Below are 17,641 nucleotides of genomic sequence, written 5' to 3' on the forward strand. Positions count from 1 at the left end.
CCAGAGGGGGAAAGGAGGAGAAGGAGAAGGAGGACAACAAAGCCCCCTTCGCTTTCCCCGTCCCACCCCTTTCGCCTTAATCCTTGCGATGGCGCGGCTAGAGGAGGAGGAGGAGGAGGCGAGGGCGGCGCGGCCGAGGCCTGACGGACTTCCCTTCGGCGAGCCCGTCCTAGCGGCGGTGGCGGCGGCGGCAGCAATGTGAAGGCCTGGCAAGCGCGCAGAGGCTGGCTGGAGCGGCGCAAGGACGCCGAGCCTGAGGCGCCGCGCAGCGGAGGCGATCTGGGCCCGGGCAATGGAGACGCACGTCTCGTGCCTGTTCAGGGACCGTCCCGAGGCTTCCCTGAAGCCTTCAGAGCGCTTAAAATGACCATCCGAGCAACCCGGAAGTCACTTCCGGGTTGCTCGGAGGGTGGTTTTAAGTGTTCCGAAGGCTTCAGGGAAGCCTCCGGACGTTCCCTGAAGCCTCCGGGGGGTGGGGGAGGCTCTTTTCGCCCTCCCCAGGCTCCTATAAAGCCTCTGGAGCCTGGGGAAGGTGAAAAATAGCTTTTAAAAAGGTGAATTCAGCTGGCCAGCTGACAGGGCAGTGCCTCGCGTGCCCTGACAAATGGCTCCACGTGCCACTTGTGGCACGCATGCCATAGGTTCGCCATCACGGCCCTATACCTTCAGACAAATGGCTATCCAACATCTTCTTAAAGACTTCCAGTATTGGGGCATTCACAACTTCTGGAGGCAAGCTCTTCCACTGATTAATTGTTCTAACTCTCAGGAAGTTTCTCCTCAGTTCTAAGTTGCTTCTCTCCTTGATTAGTTTCCACCCATTGCTTCTTGTTCTACCCTCAGGTGGAACACTGCTATCATGTCTTCCCTAGTCCTTCTTTCTATTAAACTAGACCCAAGGATACCCAAGGAAGTTTATACTGGTTTTTACACAGAGTAGTTCTGGTAGCTTAAGATTGTTAGTTCATTTTATTTACTCATGAGCACTAACCACAGTACATCACAGGAGGTGAACTAGCTTGCACTCTCTGGCTAAAAATATGTGGGGACTGTCGGGTCTTCCAATCTTTCTTCTCCTGACCTTGCCTTGTATCCAGGCAGGGCGGGCGACAGCTCCCACTTCTCCATTGAACATTGCTAGCTTTTCCTGCCAGTGTGGTACCTATTTATTTACTTACATTTTTACATGCTCACACTTCATGTGATGGTCTAGTTCAAGGTTCCTCCTGATGTCTTGCCCGAATCCCTTTCCTTTAATGTCAATTCACTGGTTCCAGTCCCATCCTTTAGGTCAAAAAAAGAGTAAGTCTTCTTCTTCCTCCATGGGACAGTTCTTAAAATACTTAATGCTACTGGCACACCTTCCCTCTGTTATCTCCTCTAGGCTGGATCTTTACAGTTTGCTTTATAATGGCTTCAACACTCATTATCTTCACAGCTTCCTCTGAACTTGCTCCAACCTATTACTGTGATGTGAATTTAACGAAAATGTCTTATTGCCTATTACCTGCCAATAGTTTCAGATCCAATGTAGACACATTCACAATAGTTCTCAAGCCCAGTTCTGGAACTATTCAGAAGGCTATGAAATCCTTTAGTATAAGCAACAAATCATTACCTGAAACAGAGCGCATACTCCAAAATAGTCTTGCCAGGTAGCATCTCGATCTCAACTCCCAGCAGCATCTGCTTCCATAGCCTTTCACAGCTGGTTAAATAAGCTCAACATACAGTATGATCAGGAGGAAATCCTGTCATCAAAAGAATTTGGAGATATATCTAGTCCAATGATTTTCCAGCATACAAAAGGTTTGCTCTTTCTAGTGAAATTGTTTTTTCATGTCTTCTTCAAACAATGTTAACATTGAGCATGGATTCTCATGTCTGGCATCAAACAGAAGCTAAATTGGAAACATTCGCTTAAATATTGGCAGCAATTTCCAACCTTGTGATTATACATTATTCCATTTCAACTAAATAAGGAATGAATGCTTTCTAAAATAATTTGTTCAAATATCAATGAATGTAAAAAAAGATGTTTCTGCCTAGCTCTACTTTCTCCATTTTTATTAATATTAACCTATTTTGCAGATGTACCTTTTATTTTGTTTTTCTCCATTATTTTCTCCATAACTTCAGGTTTATATTACCTTTTTTTCTTCTTTTAATAAATTGCTAGAATTTAAAAGAACTCTTTTGTGTTCCAAAGCATAAGTTTCTGAACCATATTAAGACAAGAATTAAGAAAAAAACAAAGTGAAATTACGATTTTACTTCATACTTACTTGCTTTCTAATAATTTGGAGAGTTTTTCCCACTGGGTCCCCTCAGACTGGTAACAAAATAAGTTATTTAAGAGCTTTTAGAATAACCTTCCTTGCAGGAAGTTAAGAAACTTGAAATATGTAATGAAGATACAGTTAGTGAACTAAGGTCCAGTAAAAAATGGACTACTGTAATTGTACATTGACATTCAGATTCATTCACAATATCAGGAAATCTGTAAAACTATTTTAATTGAATCATCCGTTAGTGGCAGTAGAGTAAACCTTTTTTTTTAAAAAAAAACCATCGTTTTGTAGCTCAGAAAAACATTATCTGCTCTAATGTTAATCATTAATTCCTTGAATGTTATTTTTAATTATTGTTGCTTGACTCATAGGTGCACTGTATATATCATATTTTCACTGCACAAATGTACTGTTCATTTTAAGTCGCTGTCAGATCTGAGTCATGGCCAAAAAAAGAAGATAGATCAGAATAAAAACAGTTCCTATCATATGACTATTTGTGCAACATACCTATTCAAGATGAAATGTACCATAGTTGACTCAATTAATTTAATCTTCTGGATTCACATAAAATACCAAATCACTTCGTCTGGCTGCATTAAGCTAAAACATAGTTAGCTAGTTTATGGCTTAATACGGTAGGGGAACATAGGCATTCATTGGTATTTTAAGCTGCTGTGTTTTTAACTGGTATCTTAGCAGATGTCACCCCTAGGCCAACTTGGCCTGTGCTTTGAAGCTACACAGGGTCTGCCTAGGACTGCTTAATGCTTGGATGGGAGACCACCAGATAATTCTGGTTTGTAAACTGGACTGACAAATCAATATCCATACATTCTAGAACAGTGGTGGCTAAGGCTTTTTGTCATCGCGTGCCGAAAGTGCGTGTACCCGCACCCATAATGCAATGTGTGTGTGTCACCCACATGCACTCCCCCATCTCCCCTGCATGCACACGTGATCGCCACACGATCACCCTTCCCCCGCACATGCGCATGTGACCCACCCGTGCTCCTCCCTCCCCCACACATGCACACGTGACCCTCCCATGCCCCATTTTAGGCCTAGTAGGTCTCCCCTGCAGCCTCCTGGAAGCAAAAGCAGCCATGGGGGCAGCGCAGCCCATCCTGCACCCAGTTTTGGGCCTAGGACTCCCTGCAGCCTCCTAGGAGCAAAAACGGGCCACGGAGGGGCCGCACCACACCTCCCACACCTGCCGCGCATGCATGGCAGAGACCCAAAAACCAGCTGATCATCGAGAGGCGCCCGCGCATGAACAATGGAGCTGAGCTGGGGTGACAACTTGCATGCCCTCTGTGTGCCACCTGTGGCAGGCATGCTGTAGGTTCGCCATCCCAGTTCTAGACTAATGCAAAGTCAGATGACTTGTATCATTGCCAAGAAAGTGACAAAGGCAGCTGAGCCCAACTCAAAGGCAATTTTACAAGGCTACCAGATATGGACTACAAAGCTCCAGACAACCATTAGATGACAGCACAGAAATAAAGAAAATCTCTTTCTTGTCATTTCGTGATCATTCAGGTTTTTGCAAGCCTAGATCTTGAGCTTTTAGTGAAGTCGTTCTTCGATAGATTGGAGCGATGGGAGACCATCGGGCTGGAAATCCCGAGCCTCAAGCCTCCCAATCGCCAAAAAAAAAAAAATGCTCAGAATCAGTGCCACGTGTTTTGCGGTGCCGGAATGGCAGCCGCAACCTCCAGTGCTCTCTCCGATCCCAGGGATACAAAGTAACACTCCCTGGTGGCTAGGAAGGAAACCACCTACAGCTACTCACAGGCTAGAGCAGAGAGCTATTCACAGAGACTGCAGAGGCAAGGAGGTTCCAGGAGGTTAAAAATGCAGGAGAAGTTTAAAATAGGTCTCGTTATTTAGACGGACTGAGATGAACTGGAGAAGAAAGGGTGGAGCACAGAGGCGTGTCTTCAGCTTCATCCCAGTCTCGTGGCCAAATGGGCATGACAATAGCATCCACTGGAGCCTCCTGTCTCTTGCTCCAGGAAAATGAGCATTTATTTATTCAATCAGTTTGTATAACTGTCCAACTCAACGTGTCATTCTGGAAGGTGGGCAATAACAAAATAAAAATCACAACAAATTCAGAATTTAAAATACATAGCAGTTGAGGAAGTATTATAGCTCAATCACTAACATATCCAAGAGATAGGTCTCTTCACATACTTAGAACTCCAGGGCTGGCTATAGAACCAATGAATAAAAAAATAAATTAATTTAAAATTAATTGAAATTAAGGAAAAGCTGCATGAAAAAGTTTGTAATGAGAATCTTTTTTAAAAAAAAAAACCATTAAGATTATCCGGATGTGCAGGAGAATTTGCCAGGAGATTGTGCTAATGGGATTAACCAAAAAGCACAATCCAAAAATGTATTGTTTTTGGATTGTGCTTTTTCCCTCTCTTAAGAAATATAAAGATACATTGCTGCTTTATAAATGTATATTTTAAAGGTTACGATCTCATCTATATAGTATAAGTGCCACTGAAAGCACCACAGTAATCATTACATTAATTCATTGAATTAATTCTTGAGCATTTGTCTTTTGAAAACATCATTTTCAGAAGTGACTTTTATCTTACACATTTATTACTGCAAATATAATAACATCTAATATCTAATATGTGAGATAGTTAGAAACAGCTTCTGGCTATTCTGTGGACTTGCTTGTTCATACATTTATATTCCATTCTGAGGTCCTAAAAGAAACCATTCCTGTCGCATCTCACATAAGAAACCAAATAAAAAACAATAAAACTGAAAACCAAATACAGTACACAGTACAGTCTTGTCTTTGGGGGCCTCTGAAGATGTTGCATTTCAACTCACATAACTACCAGCTGCCAAGTCCAAGACCACTTAAGCTAAGAACTGGGTACATTAATATCCTATACCTGTGATGGCGAACCTATGGCACCTATGCCTGGCACACGCAGTGTCGACCATTCCTCTTCTGGGTTTCTGGCGCACATGCGAGGGTGACAATCAGCTGGCCTTTGTGCCTGCGGCAGTTCTGGAAACTTTTCCGGCATGAGCACGCGTGCCAACTAGCTGATTGGTGCACACTCGCCAATACCCAGAAGACTTGCTGGCCGCCACACATGTACATGCTAGAAACCAGAAGTTCATTTTCTAGTGCACGCATGCACTGGAAAATGGGTAGCTCCTCTATTGGGTAACAGCCACAATGAGCATGTGCTCCCTTTTTGGTACTCGGTGCCGAAAAGGTTCGCCATCATTGCCCTATACATCTGGAGAATTATTGATTGGGAAAAGCTGGCATGATCTACCAGTACACAAAAGAATGCTGCATGGGGCTAGCAATTGATGGAATGGTGCATCCAAATCCAGAGAGGAAAACTACTAGTACCTGAGAACTGAAGTGCCTAACTATTTGCCTGCCTGTCTTCATTACTTTTCCCATTTCTCTTCTTTTTCTACATACTTAAACTGAACCTGGAGAAATATTGCTCAGCTTAAACAAAAATGCATGTGCTATCCAAAACCCAATGCTTTTCTATCAGAAACAGCACTGCTGGTGTTATGATATCTTTCTTCTCTCCTTCATCCATAAATCACATTTATAGGCTACTCAAATCACAGCAATTCTGCAGGGCACAGATTGTAAGAAGAAAGTGAGCTAGAGAGACATTTTTTTCATTCTGAAAAGTTCAGAAATTAGATTCATCAAATAAGATTGAGTGAAAATAGATTTAGGCAGGTGGCTGCAAGTGGTTTTTCAAATAACATATAACAAACTTACACAATGTTTTGTTAGAAGATATCATTATGGTAATCACATTAGGTAGGTAGCATAGATAATTTGAAAAAGTGGGGGGGGGAGCCAGTTCATCTACAGTTATTAATCATGGGGTAAACAGTACCTATATATGTAAAAGTTGAATGGCAGGAAATCAACATTGTGAGAATAAATCACACAGGACAACTCTTGCCTCTGTGTTCTCTTGTGGGTTTCCCAAAAGCAGTTGGCTGGCCACCGATGGAAACAAAATGCTGAACTAAAAGAGTTCCTAATGTAATCTTGCATGGCTACACACACAACACACACAAACCACAGCTGATGTTCCTCCATATAGAAACTCTGAAATGCAAGGAGTCAGTACTCAGAAAAATTTCTGTCTTTTAAGCTTCCTTGATTGCTCTTTAAGAAACTAAACAGAAAATGGACAGGGAAAAGACCCTAAGTATAGAATTCTGGCAAAACCCCAAAGCTGGAATCTGTGCTTGGTAATATTAATGGAACTGATGAGGCTTTCTCTGGGGAGTAGATGCCATTTTCATTTACTGAGGGATCAGGAGTCATCATGCTTTCTTGGTTTTCTAAAAATCTATGCTCTGCTATATGAATGTTAAGGTCCCAGCTAAAATAATGATTGGATTTATTATTTTGAGGAGTACTTTGTACTGTGCCTTCTTAAATGTCTGTTTTGATGTTGCTTTTATTACTGTTTGTCCCTTTTATATGGGTAAGCTCCCTTGGGAGAGCTTTTCACCATAAATGTAGGCCAGAAATATTTTAAATAAATGAAAATGGCATCTCTTATTATTGAACTCTTTTGAAAAACCACTTCCTGATTCTTCTTGGATTGTCAAGAATACTAGAACTTAACTTCTACCTGGCAGGGGGCTGGGATAGATGTACTTTATAAAAACCCAAAAATTACTTATTCTCCTCTCAATAGCTGTCAAACTGAAGTAGAAAGTATAATCATTAAAAGTAGTTATGCCAGAATCAGAATTATAACATTAATCTGGCACACTAACAAAGGGCTCCTAAATTCAACTACTTTGAAAAAATATCTGCTTCCCCCCCCCAAAAAAATATATATATATGATAACAATATAATGGCAACCCTTTTCCCATCATTCAGATTTCTCTGTTTCTAAATAGTTTTCAAATACATGTTTTCATTTTTAAAAAATCCAAATGTGGAAGTTAATTTATAAAACCGTCAACCCCAATAATACAGAAATAACCATATGCTGAAAAGTGTAGGTGTTTGTTTGGCTCTGTGCAACAAAAACAAAGGCATGAAAAGAAAAGATGCACCATTTCAAAGTCATCAACTTTCCTCAATACGTAGATGATACAACCAATTGCAACAGAGAAGAGTTTCCCTGCAATTCATCATGAAGGTTTGGGGATATTTTGTGTCCCCGAAAATGTACCTTTTCTCGCGGCTGTGCAATCTTTCCAATTCTCTGACAGTTCTCCCTCACCAATGTATGCATTCATTAACCCATCTTCCTGTCTGGCACAATCTTCCAACTCTGCTCCAGGTCTTGCCACAATAAGATAGAAGTGAACGGTATCTTTATTTCTTACCTGGCTCCGTGCAGTTCTTTTTGTGTGACTCATTATGTGATGCCATCAATTTTCTATTCCTCCATAATTCTGACAGAACACTTTGGTTGACAACAGCTGACTCTTGTCCTGCACAAAGACAGACACTGCATTTGTAAGGGCAAAAAGGACTTTGGGTTATCCATATAGATATTTTTTTTTCCATTAGAAAACCATAATTTGAGACATAAATGGAAGTTGCCTCCTACTGAATCAAACCATTAATACATCTATCACCGGGAATTCTCCACCATATTAGCTGGAAAGGAGTCTCTGATCATTTTTGACACATATAAATTATATATGGACTGGACTGGTGCATATTAGAGAAAAATCCCAGAACAAGAGGGAGGATAGGAGGGTGACGAGGAAGAAAGACAAAAAGTGCTACAGTAATTGCAGTATTGGCTTCAAAAATCAGGATGTGCAATGGAGGTATTTTTGTGACCTTGTACTAATAGAATATAGAATATTCTTTATTGGCCAAGTGTGATCAGACACACAAGGAATTTGTCTCCGGTGCATAAGCTCTCAGTATACACACAAGCCACAAAGTGATAAATCATAAGATACAAAGCCCTCATATAGAGTTGTGAAAAAGTAAGATTTGACCATTAGTACTAATAATATGCAGAAAGTTCCATCCTGATCATGTGAGTGCGCAACACAGCCCAGTTAATCATTTAACCGTAATGATCAATAATGCAACATGGTAGACAAACATGGGACTATCTACGGAGGGACATCCAGGCAATAGAATCAAAGAATCTCAGAGTCTTTTCTAACCTGCTGCTCAGGGCAGGAATCTAACAGGCAAATGGCTGTTCAACCTTTGATTGAAAACCTCCAGTGATGAAACACCCCCAACTCCAGGAGACAGACTGTTCCACTGCTAAACGGTTTTCACAGGCAAACTCCTTATTTAGAGTTTGTATCTTTTTCTGTAAAGCTTCCAAACCCATTGGTTCTTGTCCTACCCTCAGGCACTAAGAAGAATAAGTTCACATCCTTGTCCTTGAAACACAGTCCTCCATGTTTTGGAAGTCCCTTAGTCTTCTTTTCTTTAGACTAAATACAGCCACTTTCTTTAACTGTTGTTTACAGGATACAGCTTCCAAAGCCCTTACCATCTTTGTTGAATGCTCTTTGTATTCTTTCTGGTTCTTCAGCTTTCTTTTTGTATTATAGCAACCAAACCTGGATACAACATGGGCAGTCCTCATTTATTGACAGTAATTGAGACTAGGAACTTCATCACTACGCGATGTGGTCATAAGGCATGGTGTCATTTGATCACGCTGACTTACAATGGCAGTTGTGGGATTGCCATTTGTGTCCTCCTGCCACTTTCCCCATTGATTTCGCTTGTCAGAGGGCAGCAGCCATGGTTGCAAAGGGCAATTACAGGCCCATGGGGTGCTTCAATGCCATCATTGCAAGCTGGTCACTCAGTGGCCAAATCATGATCATATGACAATGGAGACACTGCAACAGCCACAAACATCAGGTGTCGTAATAAATAAACCTCTTCCGGGCCACAATTTGGAACAGTCGCTGAATGAGTGACCATTAAGCAAGGACTAGAATATCTATATTGCACGTACGGTTTGATTAGTACAGGGTAAAACTGTCTCATGCTTAATCTGTGGTTTAAGGTTCCAGCTCCCTCTTCGAATACTATTGCTAAAACAGGTACTATGTACCTTATACCTGTGCATCTGGTTTTTCTTATCTAAATGCAGAACCTCACATTTCTCAACCTCACAGTTTTTTGGATGATGTTCAAGACTATTGAGATCCTTCTGAACCTCGAGCCTTCTTCTGAGGTAACAGCAATCCCACCTTTCTTTGTGTCATTTGTTGAGTATCCTTCTATTCCCTCATCTAAAATATTTATACAAATGTTGAAGAACTCTTAATAACATTTAAAAAAACAGTTCTATAGTCCTCAATGATAGTGCCCTGCACAAACAAAATTGGCCGAAAATAAGAACAATAACAACAAAAATGAAATAATTTAAGAAATGGGAGGAAAATGAACATTTGCTTCACTGTTCTCCTTCAGTTCAACAGACAGGCCACACAGAAGTAATAAAACAATCTACAAAAGACTTGTATTGTTCTCAGTTAATTGATGATTACTTCAAGAATCTCTTTCAAGTATGCTATGCAGAGACAATTTCAAATAAGCCTTTATTCTAAAGATGCCCAGTAGGAACCTGCCATTTAAATTCTCATAGAAATGCTAGCTTTAGAAGCAGAGTAATATAGGCCCCCTGGGCTCATTCATACAGGTCAGGCTTAGAAAATAAAATGGGAAAAGTTCATGGGGTGGGATTAATACCTTGTAATTTAGCAATCTTACAGTTACATAACTGAAAAAGCAAAAGATAAAAAATACCTGTAATGCAACGCACTTATCATGGAATAGTTACAATCTTATCAATGGCAGTGATTCACTTAACAACTGCATCAAGGAAAGTCGTAACATGGGGCAAAATTCACTTAACAAATATTTCACTTAAGAACTAGAAATTTTGGGCTCAATTGTGATGCTAAATTGAGGATTCCCTGTACTATCCCCAGCTCATTGGGGATAGTAAATCTTATAGTCTAACACATCTGGGATACATCACATTGGGAAAAGCAAATAAGTTGCCAATGTTTACATGTCACTGCTGGCCAAGTGAGCGACCTCAACTACTGATAGCCTCATCTTGTGTGCTGGGAAAGCACAATCTCTGGTGACCTAGTCAGTTGGGAGCAACCATTTTCAAAATTCTCCCAGGATCTGGCCAAGGGGGTTGAGTGACTGCCATTTCTTCTGTTTTGTTTTTTAATCAGAGCAATTTTTTTAAAAATCCACAGTGGTCTGGTGCATAGAAAGCCAGAGAGATGACCTTGAAGAAAGACTCCAGAGACCGTTGAGAAGCACCAGGTGCAAATAAAACAGGTGTTAAGTCCAGACTGGTAGGAGAGCATTACAAAATGACTCTGACTAGTTCCCCCTTCTTACCTTCCAGACTCCTTGGTATAAGAGGGAAGGGAGGGAAGATACAAGCAGGCTTGCAAGTTTCTTTACTACATAGTAGCTTATCTCAGTACAGTTCTAGTCTTCTGTAGAGTCTTTTTTTTTTTTTAATGTGGACCATCTTCAAGGCTGACAGGTTATTTTTTTCTAGTTCAAATTTGGTGAGACATGGTCAACCCCTTTATTTTATTCCTGTTTTACCCCATGCAGGCTGTGGAAAAGCAAAAAATAAGACAATGACAGACATCTAATTCCTAGAAAAGTCTCCTTTTCATAGATCTATCTAGGATTTGTACTCAGATGGGTCAGATAATCCCCTGATCTATTGTTGTGGATTGTGGGAATTAAGCCAATATGTTTTTTTTCTTTTTACATTCTTCTTTCCTCTTAGCAACTTCTTCATACAGTATGTGAGAGGGTACAAATATGTCACTAAGACTGAAATTAAAAATTGATTACTAAAACAATAGGAGACAAGTATAGAATCCCAGCATCTATCAAACAAAAAAGAAAGAAGGAAGGAAGGAAGGAAGGAAGGAAGGAAGGAAGGAAGGAAAGTCTTCACAAATATTAATAAAGTTCACAATAGGTGAATCTAAATTCTGTAATGGAGTCATATTTATATCTATGTCCTCCGCTTTCCTTTATATGGAAAGAAGTTTCAGCGTCAATATTTTTTTAAATCCAGTGAAAATAACCAAGAAACCAGATAATGATGGATGGTCAACTTCATTGAAATTTGGGGTTACTTTTTGTCTTTGTACCTTAATTAAACATATCCATTTTGTCCTTTAACATCAAATGAGGGAGGGGGAGAAACAGCCCAGTTTGATTGGACTCAGTATTGGGTATAATTTAATGAAAAGAAGAATTAGGAGTGACAGGTTAGCAGTGTTCCAATATCTAAGGGGCTACCACAAAGCCCCTGAGGGCAGGACAAGAAGCAATGGGTGGAAACTAATCATGGAGAAAACCAATCTAGAACTAAGGAGAAATTTCCTGACAGTTAGAACAATTAATCAGTGGAACAGCTTGCCTCCAGAAGTTGTGAATGCCCCAACACTGGAAGTCTTTAAGAAGATGTTAGATGACCATTTGTCTGAAACTGTATAGGGTTTCCTGCCTAGGCAGGGGGTTGGACTAGAAGACCTCCAAGGTCCCTTCCAACTCTGTTATTCTATTCTGTTAAATCTGTCATATACGTTCATCCCAAGAACCTAGGATGTCATAATGTATCAGCAGAGTATATGTGCAGTTTCAAACAGTGTGGCTTTTGTAATTGACAGATGGAAATTTGGCTAATGTAGATTTTCTAAATGCTATCCAACAGCTTTTGGAATGGCACCCAGTGTGCTGATAATAACTATAAATAATATTATTTATGTGAGGCCATAATTCAGTGCAATATAGCATGGAAGATCTTTTCCTGATAACCTGGAAAACGCTACCAACAAGCTGTTCATTTTCCTGTCTTAAAACATTTACTTCTCTAGTAAAGGCCTGATATAAAGAGAAGCAGCGTGGCATTTAAGTTATACCACTGAGAACTGAGTAGTGGGTGATACTTTCCAAAGAGAACAGGATTCATGGAATTGATTGATCCACTTAATTTCTTTGTGAAAGGGCTTTGGGGTTCTTGTTTGATCACATGCCTAAGAGATGAGAATATTGCATTATTTCTAGATCATCCTCGTATAACATAAGCAGTGATGGTGAACCAAACCAGAACGTGCATGCATGCACGTCTTTGCACATGCACTGGAAACTCGAAGACCAGCTGGCCGATGTGTGTATGCCTGTTTTTTGGCCCTTTTCAGTCCATTTCTTGGGCTGCTTTCAGGCCGTTTTCATGCTGTTTTCGGGCCAAAACAGCCCGAAAACAGCCTGAAAACGGCCTGAAAAACAGCCTGTTTTTTTCAGGCCATTTTCCTGTGCCCCGGCACCCACATAGACCAGCTGGCTGGCACGCATGTGCATGCCGGAAACCAGAAGAGCAGCTGGCGATGGCGCATGTGCCTACAGAGAGGGCTCTGCATGCCACCTCTGGCATGAGTGCCACAGGTTCGCCATCACGGACATAAGCCAATATATCTTTACTAGGAAGCCAGTTTTACTGTTTGACCAAGCATTTTCCCTGGGACTGCAGCCTCAGCCTGTCTGAATGAGAGAAACCACACAAAAAATAGTTTATATAATTCAGTGACTACATATACCACATTTTTTCTTAAGGCAGCTTTTGATGCTGTATTTTCCCCCCTCACCTATTATTAGTGAAATGATAATGGGAGCCCTGGCTAGCCCAAGATAAGAAAAACTGTTAGTCTCAGCTGTACAGGTCATTCCTTTAATAGCCACCTGGCAGCATAACAGTTGAGCAAAGTAGTGTTTCTTACTTCTTATTAGAGTGAAACCACTGTACCTGCCAATTCTCTCTTTTTTTAAACAAAAAAGTCATTTTGGTGTGTCCTCTTAACAGCCTCTTTTAATTTAGAGGATTGGCTATAGTGCAGGGAGATAACATATCCTTTAGAACATGACAGATCATCCTAGCTTCTGATCTCGTAGACCCTCATCAAACTCCATAGAAGAGACGTCAAAAGTCCATAGCTGATCATTTCTAAACATTGAATGGCAACCTTACTTACTTTCCACCTGCCCATTTTGGAACATATACAAAGTGAACAGCATAAAAGAAACAGAAAACACGGGAGTGGTGCAATTTCTGTTCACCAGCTTTATGTAACTCAGTTGGCAAAGGACTCTCCCAAAGGCAGGGATGGAGTGAATTAAATACAATCATCATCGTTTTCCAGAACACATCTCCCCCGTTGAGAGCTCACTTAAAGGGACTGTTGGCTTTCCGGTACAATTTATCAAGAAATGCGACAGTCACAAATAACTACTTGCAATAGCAACCAACATGATACCGCAGATACTTCTTTTCCTCTGCTCTTCCTCTAATTTCTTAATCAGTATTAATTCAATTCATTAACGTTATTATGCAATCATGAAACTCACTCCACAGTGACATCCTAAACCCATACCACTCGGAGAAATGTTGTTCAGTTACTAAGTATCTCCAGTTTGATTTTCAGATTCACTTTGGTTTAGACGAGTGGTTCTCAACCTGAGGGGTCAGGACCCCTTTGGGGGTCGAATGACCCTTTTACAGGGGTCACTTAAGACCATCAGAAAACACATATTTTCGATGGTCTTAGGAACCGAGACACCAATTTTATAGTTGGGGGTCACCACAACATGAGGAACTGTATTAAAGGGTTGTGGCATTGGGAAGGTTGAGAACTGCTGGTTTAGATCACCTGAACAATTCTAAAATGAATACATATTAATATAGGGGGTTTTTAAGGAAAAAAAATACACAAATCTTCTTGGTATTACAGACTGCTACTTGTTAAAACAAAATTACAGCTCTATATTATCTGCTAAACAATAATGAATCCCTTATGTATTGGTTCCCCTTGAGATCAATGACCCTCTCCCTCCCCAGTTTTTGCCTGAGATATAATACACAGCTCTACACTGTAGATCAAGAAGTAGGGCACATCCTTTCTATAAGTAATACTGTAACTCTAAAAATACTTATTTAGGAAAATATCAGAAACTTCAAAATATATGGAAGGATCGTAAGGACTAGCTAGAACATTGCTACTGCATTGACAATAGTTCAAGCACCAAAATAGAACAAAACCATAAGGAAGTACTTATTGTACACAGATTATTTACGGAACTGCTGTGGGTCACTTGCACATTATTCAAATGGATTACACAAACCCATTGGACACGGTCACTATTATAATAGCTGCACTGAACTTTCATGGGCCACAACAGGTGAAACCTCTTGCTTGTATGTTTTCCAGAGAGTGCCTCACCGAACAGGGAAGCAGGCCATGCAGTTCCCGCATCCCCGTGCACTGAAATTCAGGCACCAAGAACCATTCCCTGCTGAATCAAATGGCAAAAATCACTGTCACCTGAACAGATTGGCAAGAATGACATACAAGAGGCAGAGATGCCCTATTTATTCCACATTAGCTGTTTCTCCCAGTATTCCCATAGCCATGGGAATGTGTGTGCAACCCACCTGCATATCCTATAGGTCACTGGACGCAAACGCACACACACAACATACACATACACGCACAGAGGGCCACCCGCCCACCTACCTAGCTTGGCCATGCACCAAACAAAAAAGAGGATCCCGCAGACGAAGCCCAGTTGTTGCAGCAGCATCTCCCGCCTCTTGCGAACTTTCCTCAGTTTGGCGAGCGGAGGCTTCGAAGGGACGCTCGGCGGCGGGACCTGCAGCCCCATGGCGAGCCGGGGCGGTTGAGGACGTCCTCGGGGCGGGGCGGGGGCTGCGGGAAGGCGAGTAGGAGGCGAGGCAGGTCCTCGCGACTTGGCCGGAGGGGCTCACTCGGAGGGGATCCCCGCGGAGGGTTTCATAACCACGACCAAGGACGACGCGCACCTCCGAGAAAGGGAGGGAATCCCGCGAGAGGGGACCGGCAGCCGCGGCCAAAGCCTCCTCGGCGGCGGGGGCGACTTTCTCCGCCCGGGCCGAGCCCTCTCAGCCTCGCCGCCACCGGGCAGCGCGAGTGAACGGCCGCGCTCCTGCAGGCGGAGGGCAAAGCCGAGCCAACGATCCCCGCCGGCGGCAGAGAAGTAGCTGGAAAGGCGGCATCCGAGGGCGCCGAGCTCCGGCAGCGGAACAGGCTCCAGGCGCGCCTGGGCGACTGAGGAGAGCGAAGCTGGAGGTTAAGGCGGCGAGGGGGGCAGCCCGGCACCGCTCTGCATCCCACTGGAAAGTTTCAGATCCCCTTCCCGTTCTTCTCTCCGCCGTTGCCGGAGGCAGCCAAGGCGGCGGAATCCACGATCCTCGTCGCTGGAAGCGGCGGCAACGGCATCTCCCCTGCCTCGAGTCGGACGCTTAAGTGCACCGTCCGCCCACGCCGCGCCTGCCTTTGATCGGCGTTCCCGGGAAGGCAGCGGAGCAAATTCCTGCGCGGCGCTTTCCTGCGTGGAAATTGCCCCGGCGCAACCTTCGTCCACCGTTCGATTCCCGGCCAACTTTCCCAACCGAGCACCTGAGTCCTCCTCCCCCCCACCCCGCCGGCAATACGCATGCGCCTCTCTCTCTCTCTCTCTCCCTCTCTCTTTCTCTCCCCCTCCCTCCCCCAAACTCCCGGAGGCCGTTATCTCCTTGATTACCACACTATATGATCCGTGTGGTTTTCCCGCGGTGGCCAGGCGGCGGGATGGAGATTAACTGGCCAAATTAATCTTTTCCCGTAAATAGCGCAGGGCATTATCCCTTCGTCGTTTAGCGCCAAGCAGGGCTCTGCATGCGCTGATGAAGCGTGCAAAGAGCATGTGCTCGTGAGACAGCGCCGGAGTTCTATTCAGAATCACGCGCAGACTACTTATATATATATATATATATATATATATATATATATCCCAGACTGCACATGCTGTTGGCTGAAAGAATGCAACGGAAATCATAGCAAATTTAATTTTAATATTTCAGGAATGCGGTAAACTTTCACAAAGGATACACTGTAAGTCATTAGAAGCCACGCTATGAAAATATTAACAACTTGACTGCCTTGATACTAATGTTTATGTTTATCATTTACAGTGTATGTTAATTCCAATATAGAATTTAACAAAGGTTTCTGTTGTCACCAAGTTTTTAAAAAATACACCTGCCAAAAGGAAGGCTGAAATTATTATTCTTGCTTGGATGAAAACTCTAAATGGCTAATCAAAGTTTTGTTGTTCAGTGCTAGATGTAGCAAATTCTTTAATAAACATATCAAAACTGAAATGATTGGTTATCACTAACTGCAAAATAAGATGCAACCCAGGAGCAACCTTCCTTAATCCTGCAGATTTATAAAGCTGAGATGCTTTAGAGTTCAAGTTTGAATCCAGACCCAGGTTGTTGTACTGGCTCTAGCAATTAAAGACATTATGCTCACCGCCACTTCCTTTTTCTTAAGCTGAATTCTGGCATTGAAAACTGATTCGGAAACCGACCTTTGGCTCTTAATCAGCATTGCTTTTTATGGAGAGAATAGCCCCAGTGTTAGTGCCATTTAGCAGCTTAAGATGATGCCAGCGTGGTGACATTATTTTGCTGTACCCTTTTGGATGCATTTGAAGAAGCATTACCCAGATGCAAACTTTTAAGCGCATGGGTACATTTAAGTAGGGCATCTCAGAGTGCTTGTGCCAGGGAATGATACCTACCATCAGCCTATCCTTGGGTGGAAGTTTGACCTTATTTGTTCTGAGTGGGTTAATAAACCCATATGCTAAAGTTTAATAAAGAATTAAGTGTTTTAAGTATGTTGAAGCATGCTTTCTGGTCACTTGCAAATAACTTTAGCAAGTTATTGTACCCCTAATTGTTTCAGATACCCATTTTTAATGAGCTTCTATGAGCAAGGGATTAGGAGAAAAGAACAAGAATGCCTCCAAGTTGAAAGATGTCCTAGTATTTGTTGACATAAAGAAGAGAGCCACATTAGTTTACGATAGGCGCAAATCATTACCTTTTCATGCTAACATATTAAAAGGCATAAACATCCGAGGAGCAGCTGCAGCTCACAAAAGCTTATCTCTTTTCATACTATGGGTTAGTCTGAAAAGATGCTATTAAACCTGTTTTGTTTTCCAGTAGTTATTGAAGAACCTGGAGCTTGGTAAAAATGACCACCATCTCAAATTACAGAAGGCAATATAAATCAATGATAACGATGCTTAGTTTGACTAGAAACAGATCATGGGTTTGAAGAACCTTGATGCCACAGATACATTTTGTTCAGCCCCAGCATTTTAAGCAGAATACATCCTCAGAAATGGCTTTGACACCTGATTGTGTGCCAAATGAACTCT

At 42.1% G+C, this 17,641-nt stretch overlaps 1 protein-coding gene across 2 annotated transcripts in view; it reads right to left on the minus strand.

The window, feature by feature from the left end:
* Positions 1-16,516, minus strand: part of SLC24A4 (solute carrier family 24 member 4) — a 155,695-nt gene extending 139,179 nt beyond the window's left edge. For both annotated transcript variants that reach the window (XM_081939462.1, XM_081939461.1), the window contains exons 1-2: positions 14,905-16,516; positions 7,672-7,779 (exon numbers count right to left, since the gene is read on the minus strand). In XM_081939462.1, the coding sequence (XP_081795588.1) occupies positions 7,672-7,779; positions 14,905-15,052 (256 nt within the window). In that variant the 5' untranslated portion in view covers positions 15,053-16,516. The remainder of the gene's footprint in view (positions 1-7,671; positions 7,780-14,904) is intronic.
* Positions 16,517-17,641: the final 1,125 nt, after the last annotated feature.

Source organism: Natrix helvetica (genome assembly GCF_964273705.1).
Source record: "Natrix helvetica genome assembly, chromosome: 1".
Taxonomy (NCBI): domain Eukaryota; kingdom Metazoa; phylum Chordata; class Lepidosauria; order Squamata; family Natricidae; genus Natrix; species Natrix helvetica.